At 42.8% G+C, this 27,826-nt stretch overlaps 1 protein-coding gene across 7 annotated transcripts in view; it reads right to left on the bottom strand.

The window, feature by feature from the left end:
* DLC1 (DLC1 Rho GTPase activating protein) overlaps nucleotides 1–27,826 on the bottom strand; it is a 521,689-nt gene that overhangs the window by 5,759 nt on the left and 488,104 nt on the right. For all 7 annotated transcript variants that reach the window (XM_027530242.1, XM_027530241.1, XM_027530240.1 and 4 more), the window contains 9 exons: nucleotides 23,391–23,462; nucleotides 17,991–18,072; nucleotides 11,564–11,627; nucleotides 8,597–10,005; nucleotides 7,557–7,733; nucleotides 4,933–5,092; nucleotides 4,605–4,803; nucleotides 2,754–2,967; nucleotides 992–1,106 (listed from right to left, as the gene is read on the bottom strand). In XM_027530242.1, the coding sequence (XP_027386043.1) occupies nucleotides 992–1,106; nucleotides 2,754–2,967; nucleotides 4,605–4,803; nucleotides 4,933–5,092; nucleotides 7,557–7,733; nucleotides 8,597–10,005; nucleotides 11,564–11,627; nucleotides 17,991–18,072; nucleotides 23,391–23,462 (2,492 nt within the window). The remainder of the gene's footprint in view (nucleotides 1–991; nucleotides 1,107–2,753; nucleotides 2,968–4,604; nucleotides 4,804–4,932; nucleotides 5,093–7,556; nucleotides 7,734–8,596; nucleotides 10,006–11,563; nucleotides 11,628–17,990; nucleotides 18,073–23,390; nucleotides 23,463–27,826) is intronic.

Genomic DNA, 27,826 nt, shown 5'->3' with positions numbered 1-27,826 from the left:
AGAAAGCAGTCTAATCCCCAGGCTTCCACCAGGTGAAGGGTGTCCCTGCTGACTCCATGAGGTATCACGAGGACACAAGCAGAGCACCTTCATAAAGGTACCTAAGCTTATTCTTGTGCGAGGCCCTCCTCTTTAGGAAGAAGTTAGAGTAGAAGACAAAGTAACCAAACAAGGCGTACACTGACGAGGACACAGAATTTTGTTTTTGAAACTGAAGTATAGCTAATTGTTTTATATACTCCATTTAAACTTATGATAAAATATTGGCTATATTCCCTGTGCTGTACAATGTATCTTGTGGTTTAACCCCTCAAACCACTATTTTGTTCTCTATACCCATGAGTCTGTTTCTGTTTCACTGTGTTCATTGTTTTATTTTTTAGGTTCTACATATAAGGACGTACAGGTGCATGCAGTACTTGTTTTTCCCTGTGCGGCTTATTACACTAAGCATAACGCCCTCCAGGTCCATCCACGGTGTTGCAAATGGCAAAACTTGAAATTTCATTCTTTTTTTTAAATGGCGGAGTAGTATTTCATTTTATAGACACACACACAGACACACCCCACATATTCTTTAGTTCTTTATCCTTCCATCTCATGGACACTTAGGTTTAGTGTTTTGTTTTGTTTTTTCTTTGGATATACACCTAGGAGTGGAATTGCTGGATTATAAGGTAGTTCTCAGAGGAGGCAATGGCACCCCACTCTAGTACTCTTGCTTGGAAAATCCCATGGACAGAGGAGCCTGTTAGGCTGCAGTCCATTGGGTTGCTAAGAGTCGGACATGACTGAGCGACTTCACTTTCACTTTTCACTTTCATGCATTGGAGAAGGCAATGGCAACCCACTCCAGTGTTCTTGCCTGGAGAATCCCAGGGACGGGGGAGCCTGGTGGGCTGCCGTCTATGGGGTCGCACAGAGTCGGACACGTCTGAAGCGACTTAGCAGCAGCAGCATCAACAAATAACAAAACTTTCCATCTCCCTACCTGGAAAAGCTTCTTGCACTCAGCAATCATATGGGCTAGCCCTTGAGTGGCAGCGAGATTCTCATTCAGATCTTTTTGATCTGGTTTGCCCAAACTCTGTTTTCTTTGCATTACCCTAGAGAGAGAAATGAGGGAGAGGCAAGATTCAAATGTTTATATATTTTTAATCAATGTGTTATTCTAGGAAACCTAAAGGAGAGAAAAAGGCTATTTCACTGGAGCTTATTTGACATTAAGTAGTTGAAGAGAGTTTTACTTTGGTCACTAAAATTTCTCAGTTGTATCAACAACACACAAAAAACATGAAAGAGACAGTCTGTGATGAAATCCAGGCTATTTAAAACCATCATGTTAGGGACTTCCCTTGTGGTCCAGTGATTACATATCTAAGCTCCCAAAGCAGGGGGCATGGGTTCGACTCCTGGTCGAGGTAACTAAGATTCCCCCATACCACGCAGCCCATAAAAATAAAACCACCATGTTAAATAGGTTGCTACTGAAACAGAGAAGCTTTTAAGGTCTATAAATGTGGGGTAGGAAGAAGGAAAGGCAGCTTTGACTGGTGGGTGGGTGGGAAGCACTCATCATTGGGGTAAACAGGACCATTCTTTCCAGTTTAAAATTAAACAGGAGCCCCTCCTGTTGGTGAGAGAAGTCTATTGTTTCCTAGAGGTTTTGTCTTAATCTTATCTGATCTCTTTCTACTGCTCCCCTTTAGTTCTCTATCCCATTAAAGCAGGAATGCTCTAGTCAATGGTTAGAACTAGTTAATTAAGCATTGTATGTCTTTTGGAAGCAAAGCTAACTTCACCTAACACAACTAGACCCCACCCCAACAGCTGAGAACTATCTGTCAAGTTCCTTTAGAGCTGAGGAAAAGGATCAGCAGGATGAATTTGGTAGAAAGGAGTTAATGACGCTTTTCCTACTTCATATAAAATATTCGTGTAAGTAAGAAGTTCCTCTGCCATTTTTTGTGTTTTCCCCATCCATCAGACAGAAGCAAGTTAGTTCCTTAATGGACCTGCCTCGCAGTCCCACCTCATGTATAAAATAGATACTAACAGCAGCTTCACCTCCTTCAATTGTTAGGAGGATTAAAGTTGATAATGAAACCCAGGGTGTAGCTCCTTGCTGGGGACAGAATACGGTGCTGAGCAAACATCAGCCTTAGTTATTTTCCAGATTCCTCGACTTCCACAGTCACTTCACCTTCTCTACATCTAAGGAGAAACTCTGCAACATTGGCTCAGCAGGGTTCTTAACTTCGAGGCTGAACACCATCCTTCCTTATTTCACATCCAGCTCCTTTCAACCTCTGGCACAGGCCAGCAGCTCGGTTCTACTGAAGAAGCCAAGCCAGACTGGTTTTATTTATGCAGAAGCCAGGACTGTTTTTGAGGTCAGTAAACCCTCATGATTCTTTGTGGGTACAAAGTACGATGACCATGTTACCGAGGGCACTGACAAAGGGTCAGGGGAAACCCTTGCCGCGGCAAAGCAGGAATGCAAATGTTTCTCAAAAGCGGGTTAAAACTACATTGTCTAGGAGGCCACACCCCCAGGGCTGAGTAGGAAGGATGGGAGAAGCACAGGGGAGGAACGTGAGCTGCGAAAGGAGGTCAAACTCCGTTTTGCTGGATTCAGGTATTAAAACAACAAAAAAACAGGCGGACAGCCCTGTTAGGACAGGGAGGCTGCCGCTGCCCGAACAACGGGGCGTGTGCATCGTCACCGCGCCCGCAGCTCACTGGCCCCGTACCTGGGGGAGGAGTTCTCTCTCTTCAGAGTGTTGAGGTGGAAGAGAGAAGGCGCCAAGCACACGGCCAGGTTGGTGGGGGTCATCTGGTTCTCCTTGACGGCTGCGGTGACATCGCTCAGGAAGTAAAGGAGCGTCTGTAGGACCTCCCGGTTCTCGTCGGGCAGGAGCATGATGGCCGCCTTGATCGCCTGGAGACGCTGGTCCTTGGGCACATCTGCACGACACCAGCACTTCCCCCGTCAACCCAGTGATTTTCCATGTACTTTTGCAAGGAAACGTCCCGAAAGCAAATATCGGCACCAAAGACCTCAGCCCAGCACTGAACAAGCACTTTCAGAAAGTGTACTTGAGGTTAATATGGAAGAGATTAGGGATTGCCACCAACGTCACTACCCTCAAGCATTTCCTGCCTGTGGAGGAACTGAGAATTTTAAACACCCACCATGCCAATATACTCCTAAATCCACCCAGAGTTCAACTCCAGATGATGTCTGCTGTTTTCTTTTAGTTTACAGAAATTTGGTTTCTTTCTTTTCTAAGTACTTTTTTCCAAAACTCCTAGTTTACCATTCTCAATTACTGAACATTATAGGCTTATACTTTTGTTCAGTTTCAAGAAATTTATTACAGACACATACAAAAGTACAAAAACTGAGATTTCTTCACTTTGACTACAAAGTGTTCAGCATCTCCGAGGACTTTCGTAATTTTAACCGATTTGCTCCTTCTTTAAATGAGGAAAGGAAGCTGCGAAAATCTTCAATTTAAACAACAGATGTTTTTTATGTAGTAATTTAAGCTTTGGAAAGCCTACTGAGAGGCTGGTAGTAAAAATACATGCTTGAGAAATAAACCCATAAAAATATAAATAATTTAACAATGTAATATAATGTATATATATGTAGAAACTAATAAAACAGGTAGAAAATGCTAAACACAACTTTCAGGTCTCCTATACTAGGCAAAATTTTTCTTTTGAAAGGCATGTGGTGGAAAATTCAAGTCACTCAAACGTAGCTCCATAGGACAAACCGATTAAACAGCTCCATGGTTACAATACATAACAAATACCTTGGTGGGGGAAATGTGACCTGTGTTTTCATAAAATCTGAAAGGATGAAACAAATAATGAAATAATCCAGACCAGCTCCATGTCTCATAAAATCAAGTCCCATGCGCCAATTCTAAAGACAATTCTAGCTCTGAGAGAAGCTGCTTTTAAATTACATTGCTGTAATACCACACCGAGCCAAGAAAAACACAAGGCTGTAAAAGCTATAATCCTGATCTTGATCATTAATTTAGACAACTGTTTGCTTTAAGCTTTACTTAAAAGTGAGATGGGCATGGGGATTGTTTTCCCAACTATTTCTGGCAGAAGCTGAGATGCATAACAGAAAGATTATTTATTCATTTTACAGCAAGATAAAACACATGGACACCTGTGAAATTTTAAACACAACAGGCTTTGCTAGAGAGAAGTGAAGCAACGGAAATACCTATAGACAAGACAGAGAGAGAGAGAGATCTTGGAATCTGCTCTTTTAAGTATGTTAGATTAACACTGTTCTTGAATGAAAAAAAAAATGAGTTCCTGGATTTGAATGTAAAAATGTACAATTGCTTAGTAACTGGAGAATGATGACAAAGGAGTTTTTCCTGCACTGCTCAACAGATGTACACAAATCTGTTTTGCAAACAAGAAAGCAAAAAAGAAACAAAACAAAAACTGATGACCTGTCTCTAAGAGGTCACGATGTGGGTCCAAAAGAATGGCATCAAAGGAGCTACAGGTTTTGGCTGACCCCACTTTCCCCACCGCCAACCATGTCAAGGTCAAAGAATACTCACATTGGTATATCTGCAGAAAGGTTTCTGAGAGTTTGTTTGTCATCAGTGGCTCAGGCAGATCTCGAAAATACTGCTTCAACATGTCTGCCACGTCATAAGCAGACTGTCCCTCATAGTTGACACAGTCTATGGTGCTTTCATTCATCTGGCGCAGAGCCTGAATCCGGGATTTGACACCCGATTTTCTGAAGAGTCCAACCTTTGTTGGAAAAACAAAACAAAGTGTAAAGTGTCAAGAGGAAAGCAACATTTTCACTGCAGAACTAGAAGATGATGCATGCACCTGAGCTCCCATGATTACGTGGGACCTGCAGACGTCAGCTCTCACCTGATCCAAACAATGGTTGCGGAGGTAGCGCATGGCCTGCTGGATGCTCTGGGGGAGGGGCTGTCCTGTGCGCTGCACGTTGACTGTCAGAGGGACTCCGAATACATTCCGGTCCTTGTAGTCTGGAACCTTGATCCTTTTCATGAACTTGGGCACAGCCCTATCGAAAAAATATTGCGGTCAGAAGGGATACATTTACTCACCTTCTGCACATTTTGTCCATCTCTGCAGGTAAACCATGTGGGTTCTAGATCTGTGCTAATAAGTTGGCGATTTCAATTTAAACAAAATTACAAATTCAGTCCCTCAGTCGTATCAGCCACACTTTGAGCGCTAGATAGCCATTTGTGCCTGGTAGCTATTACTGGTCTGTGCAAATATGGACCATTCCTACCACTACAGAAAAGCCCACTGGACAGTGCTGTTCTAGATTTTCTAACCTTTGGGGCCATGAGGCCCAATAACATCTCCTCAGCTGGGGATTCTCCCTCCACTGTTAGCTCTGAGAATGGGGTCTGTCTTCTTAAGGGAGAAGATGGGCTTCCTTCCAAAACGGCGGCACAGGAAGGAACGAGAGGAGAAAGCTACAGTCAAGACCCTAAGTAGGCACTGCAGGATAGAGCTGAGAAACACGTTCCCATTTGTCCTGAAAATGCATGAGAATCATTTCTAAGCTCTTGATGAGATCCAAAAGTATTTAGGGTAAAAAAAAGATCAGGATGGAAAAAAACCCAGCAAATGCATAATGTTGGTCCCACATAATGAGAACCAACTCCAGAGCTCAATGTTGCGGGGAAAGGCAAGCTAATGACCTGAAGTTCAAATAAATTCTCCTGCTGATGACCCGAGAGAACACAACATCTTTAGCTTTCTAAAGGAAGACAGAGGAGAACAATGAGGGTTTTGTGAGCCCACCCCAGGCTCCCTGGAGTCCTGACACCGGGTCCAGCCTGAGCAGCGTGTGCAACAGCAGGAAACCGCTGTCATGTACTTAATGCTGTCAAGCAGAAATTCCAGCTCTACAAATGACCTCTCTGAATGGGACAAGAAAGGGCAAAGCTGAACAGGAAAAGAACTTTGTGTAGAATTTCTCCTTATTCCGTGGATCCCACAGTATGAGGCTTTAACGTTTGGTTTTGACTCACTGGAAAAAACTGACCAGAACTCAAGAAATATTCTGGACTTTCAGATTCTTGAGGGTTTGGTGGTGAGGGGGGGTGGTGGGCCACTCAGAACTGAGAATGTGAAATATGCAGTTTTAAATAGCCAGCAGGGAAACTCTGGCTCAAAGCATAGAGGAACATTGCGGAAGGCAGACTGCCTTGACTTTAGAGTGCTAAACCCACAGCCACCGTGTGTTACTGTTTATAGCTCAGGGAAAGGTAAAACTGAAGCGCAGGGCCAAATCCGTATTTCCATACAGTGAAGTATATGGATCGTGGCTGTAAGTATGCATAATACTCGCTTTGTCAGGGGAGAAAAGCCCAGCGGCGGAATGTACAAGGAACACATTACGATCTCCACCGAGAATCTGAAGCATGTGGGGGATAAACCAGTCAATACTTATTTCTGTCATTCAGAACAAACAACTTCTGTATTTAGCAGGGCTCACATAATAACAGCCTTTGAACAGGAGATGCTTTGATGCCGAAGTTAACCTCACTATGAGTCCCAAGGAGGGGAGGAGCTGGGGAGAGAAGTTACGTTGCTGCGCTGATTCTGGTTTTGCTACCAAGTGCTACTCATGAAATGGACCGAGTCTCCATTTTATCAAGAACTAAAATTGTGCAAGTGGATAATGAACACTTAAGATTAGTGAAAAGACTGAAGGATACCCAGCTGATACTGCAAAATGCGCTGGGATGTCAATGTAGAGACATTTATCTGCTTTGCACTCAGTAGAAAAAAATATGCACATAATGGCTCCTGTCCATGACCTATTCAGCCCAGCAGTCTATGTCTCACAGTATACACACCAAGGGCCGTGCTTTCAAAAGTGCAGACAGTTCAATACATTTTATTTTTGTACATTATTTTTGTTTATAATATATTAGAGTGGTATATTCCTTTATTATTCACTGCTCAAGAATCTTTGTTGGAAAAAACATAACCTAAACTCTTTAGCCCAGGTAGATTTTTGTGATATTGCAGATACCTATATCAATCAAAAATGATTTCTAAAAAATGTGCATGAAGAGGGTTACAAAGCCAAGTGCTGTACATTAAGCATTTCAAAGTTGCTCTCATAACATCCTATGATCTAAAATTTTCTTCCCTTCCTTCCAAAATATGATCTGATTCTGCACACGTATTTGCCTGTGGTGGGCTATTCCTACCACTGGGAAGGAAGAGCCCGGACAATGTGGTGGAAGAGTAAAGAAGTCTCACCCTATCGACTGGCAGTTTATCATGCCTAGCGCTGAAAACTCAACCAACCCTGATGGAAATTCTCTAAAGCTATGCCAGCTTAAGCCGTATTGTGCGTGGACTCAAGAATGCAGACACTTACAGCGTCAGGACGATGAACTAAAGATACAGGATCCACCTGTTACACCCTCAGTGCTGGGACAGCGCTGGCTGAAAATGTTTTCAAATATGGTTCACTGGGCAGTTTAAATCCTTACCAGCTAAAGCCATGCTTATTAGAAGGCGTGTATTTCTCCAGCAGGGCGGTTAACTTCAAGAGGGAGTACTTCTGCAGCAGGTTCATCTGGGCCACTGACTGGCAGTTAATCTGCAGTGACACGGAGTTTAGGCTCGGCCGATGAGAGCTCTGGAAGCTGTGCCATCTCAGCCTGTGCCTGCGAGAGAAGGGGGAGGAATGTTAGTACGAAAGCTTTTTAATGGGTTGAGGCACAGTCAGCAGTGGGTCACTCACTGGCCTCTAATCTTAGGAACTGAGAAGATTCAATTTCCATTCCAGTTTGTTTTTATTTAAAATTTACTCCTTTAACCACTTTTAGTATACAGTTAAGTTCCCTTGTGGCTCAGCTGGTAAAGAATCTGCCTGCAAGGTGGGAGACCTGGGTTCGATCCCTGCGTTGGGAAGATACCCTGGAGAAGGGAAAGGCTACCCACTCCGGTATTCTGGCCTGGAGAATTCCATGGGCTGTATAGTCCATGGGGTCGCAAAGAGTCAGACACAACCGAGTGACTTTCACTCAGTCAAGTACATGAAGCATTAAATACATCCACGGTGTTGGAGTTCCCTGGTGGCTCAGTGGTAAAGAATCCGCCTGCCAAGCAGGAGACATGGATTCAGTCCCTGTGGTCGGGAAGATCCCCTGGAGGAGGAAATGGCAACCCACTCCAGTATTCTTGCCTGGGAAATCCCACAGAAGGAGGAGCCTTGCGGGCTACAGTCCATGGGGTCACAAAGAATTGGACACGACTGAAGTGACTAAGCAACGACGACAACAATGTGTTATACAATCAATCAACCCCGCTATCCATTCACAGAACTGACTTCTTCCCAAACTGAAATTCCGGTACCCAGTGAACAATGTTCATTAATTGTTTAGGATGATAGGATTTTCCCATCTAGCACTTTCCTTAGGAATTTCATGGCTATAAATGGTTCAATCCCATGTTCCCTACACAGCAAGCAGAAGCAGCCCCTTTCTGATCACCCGCCCCTCACCCCCACCAGGTAAGAAAAACTCACCTGTTGGACCTGGTCAGGGAGGCCCCGACCCCAGAATCCCTCCTTTCCGGGATGTCAGAGGGCTCCTCAGGCTCATTCAGTGAGTTGCCTGTGCTGTCCAGGTCACTGGGGGTGGCTCGGTCATTGTCCACATCCAGGTGTATCTGCTTGGGAGAGGACGGGCATGGTGAGACCGAGTCCAAGGCCGAGTCGGAGTCTCCCTCATCGGAAAACTTCTCTGACCACTGGTTGACTATCCTCTGCATCCCCTTCACATGGTAGAGGATGTCGTCCAGCTCAGGGAAGATGTCCTCGTTCTCCAGATCGGCCAGGTCACCTGAGCTGGAATAGAGGATGGAGCCTGGCACGTTGTCGTAGATACTCAGGCGGCTGCTCACAGAGCTCGAGGAGTTACGTCTCTTAAGTTCCTTGGGGCTGCTGTTTTCTCTCCTCAGGCTGATGTGGCCGGGGCCGTGGAAGCTCCCGGTCCTCCAGTTCACAGAGCTGTTATTCCCTGAGGGAGAGAAACTGCCATTGGAAAGGGCTTTCGGGAAGGTGCCGGGCTTGTGATCTTCCGGGATGTAGAACACTGTGTCCTCTGGGTAGCTCTCCCGGTTTTTACAGTTCTGCTCCATGACGTTGTTGAAGGTGGACTGATTGAAGGGATCGAAGCCCTCCAAGTACATGCCTCCCCGCTTGTTGCAGGCGCTGAGGCTCCGGGTCCTGGTGACGGGACTGGGCGTGCTCACGTTGCTGCTGGTCTCAGACTGGCTGCTGCTGCTGCTGGTCTGCGTGGAGCTGGATATGCTCCTCTTCCGTACCATGGGGACGTTGATGTGGTTGCCGTTGAGGGCGGAGATCTCCACGCAGTTCAGCTGCTTCAGCTTCTCCTCGTCCACCCCCTCCTGCAGGATGGGCCCACTGATGATCAGACCCAGCTTGGAAGGCGCCTTGTGCTTGCTGTGGTGGGAGCCCTTGAGCTTTAAGCTCTCCATGCGCTTCAGCAGGCTGTGCGTCTTGGACTTGGCAGTCTTCTCGTGGCCCTTCATGCTGAAGCTGAAGCTGGACAGTTCCTTGGGAGAGGGCAGGCTGCAGAAGGAATCATCATTGCCTACAAAGGTGCCTGAGGAGCAGACGCTGAGGACGGAGTTAGTCCGGGCTGGGGCCGCCTCCCCGCGCTGGGGCGCGTGGGTGGTGAGGCTGCCGGTGCTGTGGACAGAAGCCACCTCCTGGCGATCGCTGAGGTCCGTCTGCATGTTTTCATGGCTCGGGGCGCTCTTCAGGTGGACAGCGTCTGGGGACCCAGGGATGGGGTCCTGTTTTGGAGAAAAGACGTCGAACTCTTCAAGCCGGGACCACCTCTTGCTGTCCCTCTGGAAAGTCCATTTGCCACTTATTGCACAAGGCTCGTCCTCGTCGGAATCTTCGCTCTGCAAAGACAGAAGGGAACCATTCGTCCCCTGAAACTGGCAGGCAGCACGGGGCAGGGCATGCCCCGAGGCCCAGGGGCCAGGAGACTGACCATAATGCCATTCGTGTCAATACCCCCCCTTACAGCTTTATTATTATTTTTTAAAATAGCCAAGATGAATGTAAGCATTTCACAGGAAAAAGCCTGAGCAAGTGTTTCAAGCTAAAGAAGAGTTATTTTATGGAAACTCTGGGATCTATAGGCTGCTCTTAAATCACTCACAGAGGAAACCTCTGAGATCTGTGAAAATTCCAGGCATGTAAAATATTTTGAACTGGAATCAGCAATGGGTAGGACTCCCTCTGGTCTGCCTCCAGTTTTGCTGTCTGTTGACAGTATGTGTTTATATTCCGTTTTGCAACTAAAATGGTGGTTCTCGAACACTCTCATCTCTCAGCCTCTTCCCTGTTCCTTTTCATTCCTCCCCCATCGACATGGGAACCAGAGTTAATGCCACAAGAGTCCTATGATGTTTCAAACTCAGGCATGCTCCAGGCCATTCAATAAGGTTACACAAATACCCAGTTCTGCCGGCATGTAACATGCGCACAGCCGACAGAACATCTCTGCTGGTGATGCCCGACTTATGGACAGGACCCAGGGTTACACCGTGACAGACTATTGATGGGACATCAAGTTCAGTGTGATGCATGGGAGTGTCTCCCGTGAGCAGGGCCCCCTGGGACAGTGGGTGGAGAGCACTGAACGCTGACCTGCAGGCTCCTCTCCACAGCTCCTCACAGTGTGCGGTGGGATTTGTTTAAAAGGTTTGACTCCCCCAAGAAGGCAACTTGGCGTAGGTTAGATAATTAAAATCGGTACTCTGACAATGAAAAATCTGTTCTTTGACCAAACTCACTTCTGTTTACTCTAATTTGTGGTATTCACTCCCACCACTACACCCACCTCCTCTTCTCCTAAGATCTCATAAGATGTCCTCACATTTCAAACACAGGAGAAAATACCATCCGAATCAGTTACGTGCCGGCATTTCACTAGAATGTGTGGGATTTCCAGCCCTCCCTCTTTCTCCTCTAATTCCTTTTCTCCCTTCAAAGCTCTAGTCTTCCATATCCCACCAGCCAGCCTTCCCTGCCATCTCTACAGCTTCAAAACACAGATACTCTTACACATGGGAAGACAGAGTTCCCAAGAACTTCAATTGCTGTTTCTGCAGGGAGGCAATGCAAAATGCACCGGAATTCCTTAAGCCTCATCCCTTTAATACGTTGTAGGCATTGAGTTAATGAGGCAAAATCACAGAAAATCTGTTCAGATCAAAAATAGCAGGTGAGATACAGGTTATTGGCTAGCTGTAGCTATTGGTTCCAACTACATAAGGCTACACAGTTTTTGGTAAACCTGTGTGGATTATAACATTTAAAATGTAGGTATTTTTAGAACAAGGAAGTAAGAATTTGTGAAACAAAATCTATCAGAGAACACATAATCCAGTTTTTCATCTTCTCCTTTGCTCCTACCCTATGATACATTTTATATACATTTTATATACTCACTCTTTTCCGATGAGGACTGATTTCCAGCTTCATCACCGCACATTTGTTTAAAGTATTTAGACGCCTACAGAGCAAAGAAATAACATTAGCAAAGACAGGAAACCATGGATGGGTGGCTAAATATTTTTCCAAACAGTTGACATGTTTGAGTTTCTTTAAATCCATTAATATCTACAATTGAGAAGAGTATTCGAAACTTCTTTAAAAAGTGGTTTAAAAATACTTATATATTTCACAAGTTTTTTTCATTTACATTTAATATTATTATTTTACAGTGAAATGGCACACTGCAGTGGTTCTGTAAAGTGCCTCTTATTCTTGACAGAACAAACAACCCTCATTTGAAGACATGTATTCTTCCAACAGCCCCTAAGTTGAGCCATTAAGTGTTTCCACCCAGTGCCAAGGAGTAAAAGCCAGTGATGTCTCCTTTCACAGAAATAGGAACATGAACATGTAACCAAGCTGAGATGCTGGTGAATAAAGTGTTTGCTGTTGTAATGTATTCTATCTCAGATCAAAATTCAAATACAAAAATAAAGCTATTTTTAGTTATCTCTGCAAATGATAAACAAATGATAGGTAGTCTTAAAAAATTTAGTGAGCTCTATATAGAAAGGAGATTTGAACTCTCTTTACTACCTAATTCTTTTTTTCAGCTTCCTGTATAGGACAGGAAATGCATTGGTATAGTCGTAGCAACAGTGCAAATGATTAATTTTAAAAACTGTATACTTCAAAGGTCAACATCTTTAAAAATTCAAAAAATGAGAGCTTGAATCAGATTCTTCTTTGGAACAGGAGTCAAATTTTTTACTCTGAATGCTTTTTTAAAAAAATTCCTGCCAAAGAGTAATAACTTAAAATTAGGAAAGTAATTTAGCTTCATTGAAAATGAAGTACTTAAAGCAAAACTCCACCTCACTGGGAAATAATGAAATAGCTCAAAGAAAGAAACCCTTTACAGATGCAGGAATAAATGGCATGTAAAATTGTGAATGACAGCTTTTCAGGCCCCAGATCTTTCTAACATCTTCCAGATGACCATCACTTAGTTGTCTTCAAATGGATCCTTAACATAGCTGCCGTCCACCATCAGTTAAGACTGCAGTTCTTCCTATTTCACAGGACAAGCACGTTTAATGCACACAAGTTCAAACTGATTCTGAGCCCTCTTCAAGGCTCTATCGTTCTGATCCTGTTCTTGCAGCTTGTCTAATAACTTGAATAAAGGAGGGTAGAAAGTATTTTTGCCTGGTGATAAGACTGCCTTTGATTTCATAGATTATGTGGTAGCCTGCTTATAGGATAAACAAAGATAATCCTAAACAGAGCACCTATGCTCAGGAAAATTCTCTCTGATAATGGGAATGGAAAGAAGGCAAATAACTTAAAAAAAAAAAAAGTCCACAGACATTAAAACGAGTAGACATAAAGTCCCTTTCAAAGGGGCATCCATTACTTCAATGACTTGTATCCACAGTGTTTTAGTTCTCAAATGTTTTAAGATGTAAAGAATCCAGGATGGTTACAGTCTTAGGTCTGGGTTTCATTAATCAAACCTGAAATCAAATACCCACTTGACTTCATTAGGGCTTTAATGGTCGAGTGGTGTTTATAATCAAGTTTACTAGGCATGGATCCCTGTGGGGGTGGGGGAGGGACTTACTTCACAAGCTGCAGATTTGAGTCAAACAGAAAAGAAGGTCATTTTTGTAAAGGTTAGCGTTATCTTTTTCTCTAGGTAGCACCAAGCTAATGGCGCTTCAAAACTGAAGCCCAGGAGTTATTCCTGAAGTTTTTATGGAATTCACGTGTCCCCTAGGCACCTCCAAAGTGGGATGTTACCAATTTAGAGAGGGTACTGACATGAAGTAGCAGCTGGGGATGCACTCTGGGCCAGGCATTGTGCCTGGAGCCTCACGTGTATTATTTCATCTTGAGAGAGATACTACTATTTATTTTCAATGTATAGATGAGGAAATGAGGCTTGGAGTGGACACAAACCTGGTCCAAGGCTACAGGACTAAAACACGGTGACTCTGGCCCTGAGAAGCAGTCTCTTCCGTGTTCCTTTCTAAAATAAATGTTAATCATGATAATATACGGAAGCAGCTTCTACCCTAAGTATGACTCCTCCAGTGAGTGGCAGAACACTGGTATCTCACACTGTCTGTCCGGAAGCCCGGGGGTCCTTTCTGGCCTCCAGGGTCCCTGCTGGCTCAGCTCCTCAGGAATGTGTCAGTCTTATCTGCTGGGCAACTTGCACTCTGCTCAGAGTGGGAGGGAGCACGGAGTGAGCCATCAGAGGTTCAAGAGCTTTGCTGGCGGAGCTGCAAGCACCCTGATAAAACCATGGCAGGCGTGGTCCTGGGCCTCACGTACTCCAAGTGGAAACAGGGAAAGCAGAAGAGAAGTGAGAAAGGAAAAAGGAACGTATACCTATGACCTGATATATGGCAGAAACCATCACAATACTTTAAAGTAATTATCCTCCAATTAAAATAAATAAGCAATTTTTTAAAAAAGAGAATAAAACTTAAAAAACAAAACCCAAGAACATTGTTCCCCCATCTCTCTCTAAGAATATACCCCCCCTCCCAAAGAATAAATACTAGCCAGGTGTCAAGAACATCCATGAATAGCTTACCAGTTTTATTCTGCTTTGAGATGCTGAAGGTGAAATGAAAGGTTCAAAGAAATGTATTTCCAAGATGCTGTTATTATTTGGCACTAAAAGCATAATTTTGAGTTTCCTAAGAAATATACTATTTAAAAATATAAAAAAAAATAAAAAAGGAACAATTTCCCACATAGACCTGACAAATAAAAATTCTTCCAGGCCTTAAAGATATTTTCTTGGAATTACTGCAATTGCTTTTATTTTAATAGGACCAAAATAGTAACATAGCTGAAATGTACTAAGTGGCTGGGTGCTTCACAGAGCGTAGGCTCTTCAAGGGCGGTTTTATAATAAAGTTCAGATTGAAGATGCTACTGTCATTATACGATTTGTCATTATATGATTATCACTTTATTTAAGTAATTCTTTGGTGTATTCATAGGAGTCAGTTGTAACCTCACAGGAAAACAGCAATGTGGGATATATGAAGTTATAGAGAGAAGATTTCAGAAAAGGTATTCTAAGAGGTCACAGTTTGCATTATCATCTGCATATGCTTCAAGACAAGTGAGTCACTCCTTTAGTACTAATACTGAATGTGATGCTCTCAGAATCTTGGCCTTATCATCGGGGTTGGATCGTAACAGCAAAGCTAGCGCGACTGGGACAAAAGCCAATCTCTCCAAGGAAACAAGTATGTTTACTCCTTACAAGTGTGCATGTTAAGAATGCTGGTGAGCAATGCAAACCCAAACAATCTAGTAGTTGCATAATTACACAACTTTCGGTCATTACAAAACTTTATATTAAGACAGTATCATTATCATTCTCAAGAACACACTGCCTACAAGTTTTCTGCTCTTAGTAGATTATGTTAAGAGGTCAGCGCCTACTAGATTATTGACCAAAAGGAGCTTTAAGATCTGCACAAGTTTTAAGTACATGAATGTTTATAATAACCTTTAAGTAGAACATGGGAGTGTGTACTAGTATGTAAATGGGAGCATTTGATCTGTGTGTATGTGTGTGGGGGGGGTGGTGGCAGGAAAGAGAAACCATGTAAGAATTATTTCATTTAAAACAAACCTAAAGAAGTTTTAAAGTAAAAACTATTAAATATTTAATAATATTTTATTAAAGTAAAACTTTTAGCTGAGTTTCTGTTAACTACATTACCGTATGTATTTAAAATCAACTGCTCAAACTGTTTCAACAAGGCAAAAAGATGGAAGTCTATGAAAGAGTCTGTCTAGAAGAAAACTTAACAGATCACAAGGCAAAGTTTTAAACAACACTATAGATTCAGGATCTGCTGGCCCTTTGAATTTTGTGGGCTGAGAGAGTACATAGAAGAGGCCAGTCTAGCAAATGAGATGAATATCATCATCAGTAAAAGCAAGTGTCCCCAACTACTCTGATGACATCCCAGGATCTGGAGGGCATTTCCAAGGAAGATGCTTGCCACTTCCTTCTTCTTCAGAACATTCGTTTAGCCCTCTCCAAGGAAAATCATTTGCCATAAAAAGTCTGTTTATGTGAAAGTGTGGACAAGAGACCTTGGGTTTTCATTACAATCAACTTGATGACTATTCCTGTGAATTCTGAATCCTACCCCAAGCCTTTCTCCACATACTCAAATCTGGGTGTCGGTTTTAGGCCTGGTAATTTTTAAAGCACTTGACATCCATCATTGCATTTTCTTCTTATACTTAACCTATGAGATATTATTCTGCACATAAGAGAAATTGATCCGATGGACTGCAGTCCATGGGGTCACAAAGAGCTGGACACGAGTGGCTGACTGAACAACAATAACAGCAAGAGAAACCAAAGACCAATCAGAATACACCTGTGGAATCCAAAGAGAGAGCAAGGTCTAGTTGTTTTTGGGCTTTTCTTTTCATCAAAGATCTAAGAGTACAGATCTACTCCCTTCAAAGAGAGGCAGACTCTCTGATGGTGCTGACAGCCAGTGTAGGCCACAAAGTATGGAGGATGTCCTTAGACCCAGACAGGGTAACTACATTTCAAACTGATATTAAAAAAACAAAAACAAGAATCTAATCATGACCCCTTGGGCTGTGATGCTGCCATGATATTTTTATGACCCAGAAATTCCTAAGCCATTGCTGCTGTTTACAGGGCACACTCACTAAATAGCTTGAAATGTGTGAGATGGATGATCTGAGGCAATGAGTATGTCTCCTAGGACACATCTTAGGAGTGACCTCATTTCTATGCGTTATCACCAGTGATGAATTGAGAAGAAATTTATTCTGTCCCACAGCTAAGCATTCAAACATTTCAGAAATGTCTGGAGTCATTTATATTCCAGATGCGGTCTCCTTCCCTCCTAAACTGCGTCGGGGACATTTTTTCATTACAGATGACATAGCTATGATATTATACACTCTGCGGGGTGGGGGTGGGGGCCTTGGCATCAGATTCCTCTCAGAAAGTGTCTACATACCCTGGGCTTTTCTAAGCAGTCGTTCAATTGGATGTGAAAAGTGACAGTGTTTCTGTGGTTAATGTGGCTTTTTTTTTTCTTTCTGAAGCCAGGAGAACTAGTCTATTCCATATTCCATTGTAAATACCCTATTTGTCTTTCCCTAAAACTCCTGCTTAAGTTCGGTGCTTCAAAAACTAATGGATGACATAAGAAAGGCAGAAAACAGTATTTTCACAGAGCTACAACTGCTTTCTTTGCCTGTAAAAGGGAAATACATCCTGGGTGCCATTCCACCTCAATGATGCTTTTCCAAGTTAAAGGTAATACCGAAATTAAAAGAAAACTAATTTTACAATCAAATAAACAAGTGAGCTAGTCTGTGTATGATCTTTTTCTCCCCAGAATTCACCTTTGATGGCTTATAGGTTTTGAGAAAAATTACAAGGATGATTAGCTTAAAAACGAATAATATGTCCTGAAGAGCTGGAGAGGATTATCAGTGTCCTGTCACCGTCTGCGGCGTATTTTATCACTTCCACTTCGTTAAAGCCCGCGAGCTGCTCAGTGTGAAAATCCACCAGCACCACGAACAAGGCTTTCTGACAGTTTTTCTCACATTTCCCATCAGTGCTCATTTGCTGCCTGTCTACTTTCTGTTAAAGGCTGTGCTGAGTTATTTTACAGTCGTACTTAATCCTATTGTTATGAATGTGTACGTGGGGAAGCTCGAGAGGTTCAGAGATGCTTTCCTGGAATTTAAGCCACGGTCCTCCTGCCTCTAGTTTGGCGTAGTCTCCCCGTCTCCCACGTCCACTGATTCCTCTAAACGTGTTACTTCCATTCAACAGCAGCTTTGACTCTTTGAGGGTACCTGGGTGGGGCTGAGCAGTCAACTACACTGCCTTAAAAAAAAAAAAAAACCCTGTTCCAGGTTTTCAAACTGCCTGAACATTACCTGTTTCAGGAAGCACATGGTATCAAATATGGAATGGTACTGAGTATGCCCTAGGACAGTGCTACCTTAATGGCAATATTAAATAATAGGAAGTTACTAATTTTAATTAAAAGGCCTATGATTCATGAAGAAGTAAATCTCTATATACAAATACTATTCAAAAACCGGACATAAACAGGGACTTCCCTGGCCGTCGTGTGGTTAAGACTTCGTGCTTCCGCTGCAAGGGGCACGGGCTCGCTCTCTGGCTGGGGAACTGAGACTGTGCATACTGTGCAGCCAAAAAGAAAAAGACACCTGACCTAATTAGAACAAGAGCAAAGTCATCCCAGTGATAAATACTATGCTCTTAAAAAGGAAGAAAGAGAAAGAAAACACACGAAACATTTCAATTTACCTGCATAAAGCCTCAATAGCATCTCTGTCCAAAAAATCATGCTCTCTCTTGACTGAGGAAATATCAATGGGGAACAGAAGATCTGTAAGAAAAATAAAAACAAATATACTTACTGAGCATTCAGAGTCTTGCCAATCTAGCCCAGTTTAGCAGAGAGAGAAAAAAAAAACACAAAACCGTCAAAAACAAGATAATTTCTTGAATACTTACTGTGTGCAGGTTACCTCCTTCCCTACCAAGTGCTATGGGAATGTAAAGCAGTTTAAGACAATATCTTCTGTGTCCTAAAGGAGCTTGGATATCAAGTGGTCTGCAGACTCAAGTATCTGTTGTCAGAGATAAGTGGTTCAAAACACTGTTTCACCTTTAAACAAATCAGCAGTCAACAGACCTGCTATATAAATAATAATTTAAACCAGAATGAATACCAGAAGGATGCTCCCTTCTAATGTGGCTGCTTCCTCCCTCCCCCCACCATGTGTGTCTTTGCTCACATTTGATCAGGGAAGAGGTCACAGAAAACCAGGCCAAGGAAAGATCTAGAGAACAATGATGGTTGTCAATGGAATCCAACCATTTGCATGACATCAAAAGCTGAAGAGAATTCAGGATGTGCTATTTTTAAACAAATACAAGCACTTCCATATGGCTTTCCAGGGGTTTATATAAATCCCCCTGAAACAAAGGCCAGCTCTAAAAGCTGGTGTGGAAGGACAGAATCCCAAATCCTTTTATCGGTAGAAGAGTTCACTACTCTACGAATACGTTAAGTTATATCAAAATCGAAAAGCAGAAAGGGGGAAGAGTCAACTCAATGGAAGAATTCCCTTTTCTGTCCCTCGTTGATAAACACACAGGAAGAGTAGGGAGGAAGAAGACCAGCAGTGCTTCCGTGGAAAACGACAGAGCTCTGGAACTGCCACTAGATAAGAGCAAGTTATCCCTCTGTGGTGTTCCAAGCTGTTAAAGTAAATAACGGGCCTTCCTATTAAAAGCTTGTAAAAAATCGTGAGGAAGACTCCTTCTATGCAACTCTGTGGGTCAGGAATAGAGCACTGCAGGACACCAGAATACACAGAGCCTAAAGATCCCTTTGGCCTCCCGAATGGGTAATGCTGCAGGGGAAACTGACATGGCTGTTGGTAGTTTTGGAGACACAAGTAACTAACAGTATTCTAGTTCTGGGGTTGACGTGGGAGCACATAATGGTTCGTTATGTTTTTATGGCTTCTAACTTATGATCATTGGTTTTAGAGGATGGTATCAAGCTCCTTATTTTCAGTCATCAATTTCCCAGAGATTATACTTATAAATACCTTTTTTTTGTTCCAATGTTGAAAACTAACATAATGAGTGTTGGGGTCCATTCTTTTTTCTGAAGGCTAAAGTTAGTGATCCTGTTCTCTGAATGGTAAGACAGACAGACCAATGAAATAGGTAGAGCTTAAAGAGTCATGAAGAAATTTATAAAATTCAGTATTGGAGGGTTTACCTTTCTTCATTACCTCATAGACCAAATGATTAGGGAAATGATTAGTGGCACCCCTATAGTAGCAATAAGAGAGACTTCTAGTAAATGTAAATGATTAGTAAATAGAAGCAAAACCGATTATAAAGCTGTTTGAAGCTTCTGGCAACTGTATTTCACTTTGAACAGACACCATGCACTCTAAGTATTAAAGGACAAAGCTTATATTAGAGAATACGCTTGTATACTTAATACATGTAAATCATAAAGTTAGCACGCCCGTTGAGTGCATCTGAGACAGCAACTTTGTTATTTTAGCAATTCCGAACTCAGTGTGCCCAGAGCTATATTTTAGATTATTTTCCTGACCCAAATTAACTTTAAAATTCTGTTTAGAAGAGAAATTCTAGGAAAAGTAGGGACTTGTGAAATAATTACTTTTTGTTGTTGTTGTTCAGTAGTTCTCAGAGTTCTTCAGGTTAGGATCTAAACTTCCAGCTTGGGTTTAAGTGCAGGATGTATATATTGTCAATGACCAAAATAAAGCTAGGAATTAGGAATGAGTGTGGTGGTATGGGGTGTGTGTACCTGCCCCGCACCCAGGGGCAGGACAAAGGAGAGAAATTACAAATGCTTAGAACAATGTCTAGTACAACCTCAAAAGTAGACTCAGGCTTCAAAAGACTTATAAACATCAAGGGACCCCCAAACTGTAACTTGCGAAAATATAGTCTGTCTCTTAGGATTTGGAAAGATGTAAGCAGAGACCGGAAGGGGATCTCAGCAAAGATACACATCACAAGAAAGGGCTGCTTGGCAGCAAATCAACACTAAAAATTGACATAATTGAAGGAAATTTAATTTCTAAACAGGAGAACAAAAGGACAAGCATGTTCCTGCCACTGCAAATGCAATTATCTTTCCACATCTCCAGTAGAGCTGTGAACTGAAAATCCAATAGAATGCTTGGCCGCCCCACCCCCACCCCCGCCAAAGCCCTACTGAGAGACAGAGGTGCTGTAAATGGTACCAGGTCCAAAATTCTCCTACGGGAACAGTAAGCAACTCCACATAATACACACGCGGGCTAACCAAACACCTTAAAAGAGAGAAAAAAAGGAAGGAAGAAGGAAAAGGAATTGGAGATATTCTGTGAAATGGAGGAACAGTAAGATATTCTACATAGTCTAATTATAAAATAATTTTAAACCCATCTTCATGGGGAACTATCATACATTCAGTCTGGGCTACAAAGAGGAAGAACAGGCATTATTAATGAAGTAATGAGTTAGATTAGCTGAGTGAGCTAAGGATATAAAAGTGATCTCTGTGGTTTCACCCCAGTTTGCTTCTGGGGAGCATCCCTACTCCCTCCATTTCCCTCTTCAGTGCAACCTGCTGCAAGGGGACTCCCCTGGTGGTCCACGGCCTGGGACTCCATGTTCCCAATGCAGGCGGCCCAGTTCAGTTCCTGGTGGGGAAACTACATCCCATAAGCTGCAACTAAAAGCCAGTGGAGCCAAATAAATATGTCCTAAAAATGCAGCCTGTTTATCACGGGAGCACCTCCAAGCTGACAAACTGCATCCATTTAGCATCTGTTGTTCTTCAGTTGCTAAGTTGCATCTGACTCTGTCACCCCATGGACTGTAGCACATCAGACTTCCCTGTCCTTCACTATCTCCTGGAGTTTGCTCAGACTCATGTCCCTTGAGTCAGTGATGCCATCCAACCATCTCACCCTGTTGCCCTCTTCTCCTCCTATCTTCAGTCTTTCCCAGCATCATCGCATTCTGTTCATTTATTAAAGAAGAATGCTGGTGACCAGTAGATACAAGAGGGAGCCCACTGCCTCTGCTACAGGAAGCAGCCTGCTTGTAATCATCCTAGAAGGATGGGAGAGCAAAAGAAACATCTTAAAATCACTATTTATTGTGAGAAGAGTTGAACATCCCTGGTGAAAAGACTGGAATGACATCGTTTAACCTGGCTCTTTCAGCAGTTCTGTCACACAATGCCTGTCTCACAGCATCTCCTTCCTCTTTAGTGGTGAAAAAGATGTATTCTTTCAGTGTAAATCAACTAAAATTATGCTTGTTTTTGAGATATCTGGCAACCTCTTAATGGTGTTCTTTGAGGTATGAACTGTTTTATTTCTACAAAATCTGCAGCATCTACCCAAGTGGTGGACACCCCTGATGGTGCAGAATTAATACTGGCTTGTTGATTAGCTGAATGGATGGTTGGATGGATAGATGGCTGGACAGATGAATGAGAGACACTTGGCAATAAGAACAATAAGCCTCCAGTTTGAATTAAAAACCTCTTCCTCCCTGCGTTATACAGAGCACACTCTGCCCACCCCAAGCAGCCAAAGACATGAGTGAGACTCAAGGTGCTCAGCACCCTGTTTCAGCATTCAAGTGATGCTCAGGGTGCTGAGGAAGACATGAAGAACCAGCAAAAAGCCAGCCTGAAAGTGAAAGTGCTAGTCACTCAGTCGTATCTGACTCTTTGCGATCCCATGGACTGTAGCCTGCCAGGCTCCTCTGTCCATGGGATTCTCCAGGCCAGAATACTGGAGTGGGCTGCCATGCTCTTCTCCAGGGGATCTTCCTGACCCAGGGATCGGACCCGGATCTCCTGCATTGCAAGCGGATTCTTTACTGTCTGAGCTACCAGGGAAGCCACTAAAAGTCAGCCTAGATCTTGATTTTTTTTTCTTTAAAAGGGTCCACTTTTTTCTTAATTAAAAACTGAATGACTCAGGAGAAATAATAGTGATCAAATGACAATCTAAGGAAAAGTCTAATGACAAAGTAGGGAAATATATCTATGACACATGACCAACAAAGCCTCAGTGTTTAGAATAAAGAACTGTTATAAATTATCAAGAAAAGCACAATCAACTCAAGGGAAAAATAGGCAACAGATATTTCACAGAAGAGCAAACACATATGGCCAGATGACATGAATAAATGTGTCTTATCATCAATAGCTAGAAAAATGGCAGTCAAAATTTGTAAGATATCATTTTATATCCATTTGAATGGCAAAAATTAAAGTCTGGCAATGTCAAGGGTTGAGAGCATGTGCAGAGACAGGATCTTTTTATATTATATGGAGGGGTGGGATCAGTACAGGAACTTTTCAAAAACTTCCATTACAAAGTTGCATGTACATCTTTCCAACTACCCAGTAATGCTTTTCCTAGGTATGTGTGTCGGAGAAGGCAGTGGAACCCCACTCCAGTATTCTTGCATGGAGAATCCCATGGATGGAGGAGCCTGGTGGGCTGCCGTCTATGGGGTCGCACAGAGTGGGACACGACTGAAGTGACAGCAGTAGCAGCAGCAGGTGTGTGTGTGTGTGTGTGTGTGTGTGTGTGATTCCATGATGGTTACTTTGGCCAGGGGGCGGCAGAGTGACAGGAGACTGGTAGGTCTGCTGCTATCAAGGTCCTGGCTTTTTTCGGTGGTGGTGGTTTTAGGTGCTTGCTATATTTTTTCCTTCATGAAATATTCAAGTAAATAATAAAATATCTGAAAATAACTTGCAGATCAATAATAATCATATACCAAGGATACGCTTATGGCCATTATAAAGGAATGGCATGGGACTTCTCTGGTGGTCCAGGAGTTTGGAATCCACCTGCCGACGCAGGGGACACGGGTTTGACTCCTGGCCCAGGAAGATCCCACATGTGGCTGAGCAGCCGAGCCCGTGCGCCACAGCCGTTGAGCCTGTGCTCTAGAGCTCATGCTCTGCAACAAGAGAAGCCACCACAGTGAGACGCCTGCGCTCCGCAGCTAGGAAGTGGCCCCCGCTGGTTGCAACTAGAGAAAGCCTGTGAGCAGCAACGAAGACCTAGCGTAGTCAAAAGTAAATAAATGAAAATTAAAAAAAAAAAAAGAAAGGCGCTTCCAGCTTACCTTCATAAAGCTGGGCATACTGGGGGAATCCTGCGGCTCGGAGCCAATCACAAGCTTCTTTGGCTTCGATTTCTAGAAGAGAAGAGAGGACAAACAAGCATGTTAGCCATGTGTAACTCTGCTTCTTCTTCCTTAATAAACTCTGGTTTAGCTACATAATTCCCTTTTGGAGAAGGGATAAGCAAAAAACAAAACCCACTTATTCAAATGGTTTAAATTTTTTGCATCTTTTTGGACTTTAAAAGATACATATAATTATCCATCTTTCCTTTAAGAAACAAAAATGGAGTCTCAGCAGTAAGTCCCTCTGCGCTGCTTCTGTGCTCTGGTTACAAAGAATTACAAAAACAGGGCATCATGAGAACAGTTGAAAGAGGATTAAACAATTGATTTTAGGTCTGGGTGGCTTAACTGGGTTTACTTTTCACATCAATAGAAGGCCACCAAGTACATCTGACACCTTGGAAGAGAACTGGCTTGACCCGATGGGATGCGTGCAGCGGCCTGTGTGCTGTGAAGGTGCCTCTTTGGGTCTATCAGGCGGCACAGAGGCGCTGGAGGGCACTAAGCCAATGAACCCCACAGTCATGGCAGGCTGAAACACCCGAAACAGCTTCTGGCACCCCGCGGTTAATATCTTATAGACAGTACGGATAAACAGTACAGCCAAGAGCAACTGACGTGGTGTTCAAATTCATTCAAGCCCTGCTTCAGATCAGATCAGATCAGTCACTCAGTCGTGTCCGACTCTTTGTGACCCCATGAATCACAGCACGCCAGGCCTCCCTGTCCATCACCAACTCCCGGAGTTCACTCAGACTCACGTCCATCCAGTCAGTGATGCCATCCAGCCATCTCATCCTCTGTCGTCCCCTTCTCCTCCTGCCCCTAATCCCTCCCAGCATCAGAGTCTTTTCCAATGGAGTTTCAGGTTTAGCATCATTCCCTCCAAAGAAACCCCAGGGCTGATCTCCTTCAGAATGGACTGGTTGGATCTCCTTGCAGTCCAAGGGATTCTCAAGAGTCTTCTCCAACACCACAGTTCAAAAGCATCAATTTTCCGGAGCTCAGCCTTCTTCACAGTCCAACTCTCATATCCATACATGACCACAGGAAAAACCATAGCCTTGACTAGACGAACCTTTGTTGGCAAAGTAATGTCTCTGCTTTTGAACATGCTATCTAGGTTCGTCATAACTTTCCTTCCAAGGAGTAAGCGTCATGGCTGCAGTCACCATCTGCAGTGATTTTGGAGCCCCCAAAAATAAAGTCTGTCACTGTTTCCACTGTTTCCCCATCTATTTCCCATGAAGTGATGGGACCGGATGCCATGATCTTCGTTTTCTGAATGTTGAGCTTTAAGCCAACTTTTTCACTCTCCTCTTTCACTTTCATCAAGAGGCTTTTGAGTTCCTCTTCACTTTCTGCCATAAGGGTGGTGCCATCTGCATATCTGAGGTTATTGATATTTCTCCCGGCAATCTTGATTCAAGTTTGTGTTTCTTCCAGTCCAGCGTTTCTCATGATGTACTCTGCATATAAGTTAAATAAACAGGGTGACAATATACAGCCTTGACGAACTCCTTTTCCTACTTGGAACCAGTCTGTTGTTCCATGTCCAGTTCTAACTGCTGCTTCCTGACCTGCATACAAATTTCTCAAGGGGCAGATCAGGTGGTCTGGTATTCCCATCTCTTTCAGAATTGTCCACAGTTTCTTGTGTTCCACACAGTCAAAGGCTTTGGCATAGTCAATAAAGCAGAAATAGATGTTTTTCTGGAACTCTCTTGCTTTTTCTATGATCCAGCGGATGTTGGCAATTTGATGTCTGGTTCCTCTGCCTTTTCTAAAACCAGCTTGAACATGAGGAAGTTCACAGTTCACATAGTGCTGAAGCCTGGCCTGGAGAATTTTGAGCATTACTTTACTAGCGTGTGAGATGAGTGCAATTGTGCGGTTACGACCCCATTAAAACTGACTCACAGAGGAGTTCGGGGCACAGTCATTAGTTTCTCAGTTTGCACAAAAAATATTCTTTCAACCCTTCTTCCCACCTTCCTCAGATCCGCAGAGTACTTAGCGTGTAAGGCTATTCACTCATTTGTAAATGTCTCAGTATTGCTTAATTTACTCCACATTCAAATGTTCATCACACTTTAATCCTCTGAGCCAGATAGGAGGCGGATAAGCCATCAGAGAGAAATATATATATGTCTCACTGTAATATATATCTCACTTTTGTGCAGTAACTTTATTGTTTTAGAGAATAGGTTTTAACTTATTATTTCATGAGTTCTTTGAGTCTTTAGAGAAAAGAGAATTGAGAACACTCAAATTCATTAAAACAAGTAAGGATGGCCTTACTGAATGAACATGCCAAAGAAAAAAGCCTGCTACTATCTTTTGATAAGTTAGTTAATACCCAAACAAAACCACTTATGGCAGCAGAGAAGCAATAAAAGACAGGGCAAGGTTTATTATTCTGATGAATCTTTTCAGAGTGGCGATGAAAGTAGCATCATAAACACAAGATTCAGGACTGAACTTGGGGTTTTGAAGGACAGAGTGGCTGGAACGTGTCACTCTATTGACATTGAAGAATCTCAATCTCCATACTGAATCAAACAATGTATCAAATTGTCCAGTGAGAATTATCTACACTTAACAGTTATTCTTGTATTTATATCCATACCTCATTCAGTAAGGAATTAAAGAATCTTTAAATAAAATCATAAAATAAACATTTCCCAGAAAACTGTATTGCTGGAAAAACATATAAAAGTTCAACATTTTATTTTAAGAGATGTGGAAACTACTTTCCCTCTACCCCCATGGCCATGGCACAAAGATAGACATGGAGAGAAAAGAAGCTAAACGTTTGTTTTTTAAAAATATTTTAAGTATCTTGCTTCTTCTACTCTCTAGAGGTTATTTCCATTCAACAGATTGTTAGATGTCAAACAATAGATTGTTAAAAAGTATTTGCTTTCTACCTATTTTACTTAATAAGTGGTGAATAGCCACAAATTCTCAACATCTACTTTTTCTGGACTATATTCAGACATGCTATCAGATCAGAACACACACACAAGCCTTAACTGGACACAATTCTCCAGCCAGCATCACCACTTATTTAGAACATGTTCCTGATTTCTTATTAAAATGGCTTCATGACAAGAGGCATGAAAGATGTATGGCATTATTTTTTCTAAAGAATGTTTAAATTTATTTATATAATACCTAACAAATCACAAAGTGTTTTCACATATGTGCTGTGCTTGGTCGCTTAGTCGTGTCCGACTCTTTGTGACCCTATGGACTGTAGCCTACCAGGCTCCTCTGTCCATGGGGATTCTGCAGGCAAGAATACTGGGGTGGGTTGCCATCCCTCCTCCAAGGAATCTTCCTAACCCAGGGACTGAACACAGGTCTCCTGCATTGCAGACAGATATTTTACTGTCTGAGCCTATTCATTTAAAGCCACTTCAGACCAGATCAGATCAGATCAGTAGCTCAGTCGTGTCTGACACTTTGCGACCCCATTTATCGCAGCACGCCAGGCCTCCCTGTCCATCACCAACTCCCGGAGTTCACCTAGACTCACGTCCATCGAGTCAGTGATGCCATCCAGCCATCTCATCCTCTGTCATCCCCTTCTCCTTTTGCCCCCAATCCCTCCCAGCATCAGAGTCTTCTCCAGTGAGTCAACTCTTCGCATGAGGTGGCCAAAGTACTGGAGTTTCAGCTTTAGCATCATTCCTTCCAAAGAAATCCCAGGGCTGATCTCCTTCAGAATGGACTGGTTGGATCTCCTTGCAGTCCAAGGGACTCTCAAGAGTCTTCTCCAACACCACAGTTCAAAAGCATCAATTTTTCGGCGCTCAGCCTTCTTCACAGTCTAACTCTCATATCCATACATGACCACAGGAAAAACCATAGCCTTGACTAGACGAACCTTTGTTGGTAAAGTAATGTCTCTGCTTTTGAATATGCTATCTAGGTTGGTCATAACTTTCCTTCCAAGGAATAAGCATCTTTTAATTTCATGGCTGCAGTCAGCATCTGTAAAGCCACTTCAGGAATACATAAATGCCTACTGATGTCGTTACTCTTATTCATTTCCCACCACTAAGAAAAAGAAATGTCCCCAAATGACCAAAAATTGATCTAAAAATCTGTTCACATACCCACTCTTCTTGGGGGCAGTTGGTTAGAAAGAAACGATGTGACTAAGCCAAGATTTGCATCTTGTGCAGATAATTTAATGGAAGGCTTACAATGGCTAAAAAGCAGCACTTTCAAGAACTACAGAGATCAGTAATTTTACCTGCCTTTTCCTTTCCCTAATATAGATGAGAATGTCTTTCTTTTAGATATCAAACCATGGGAAACAGACACGCCTCTATTTAGTTTACATTTAACAGTGTCCACTCATG

This window comes from Bos indicus x Bos taurus, chromosome 27, assembly GCF_003369695.1.
Source record: "Bos indicus x Bos taurus breed Angus x Brahman F1 hybrid chromosome 27, Bos_hybrid_MaternalHap_v2.0, whole genome shotgun sequence".
NCBI lineage: Eukaryota > Metazoa > Chordata > Mammalia > Artiodactyla > Bovidae > Bos > Bos indicus x Bos taurus.
The sequence above is the reverse complement of the archived record's forward strand: the minus strand, read 5'-3'. Positions and strand labels throughout refer to the sequence as shown.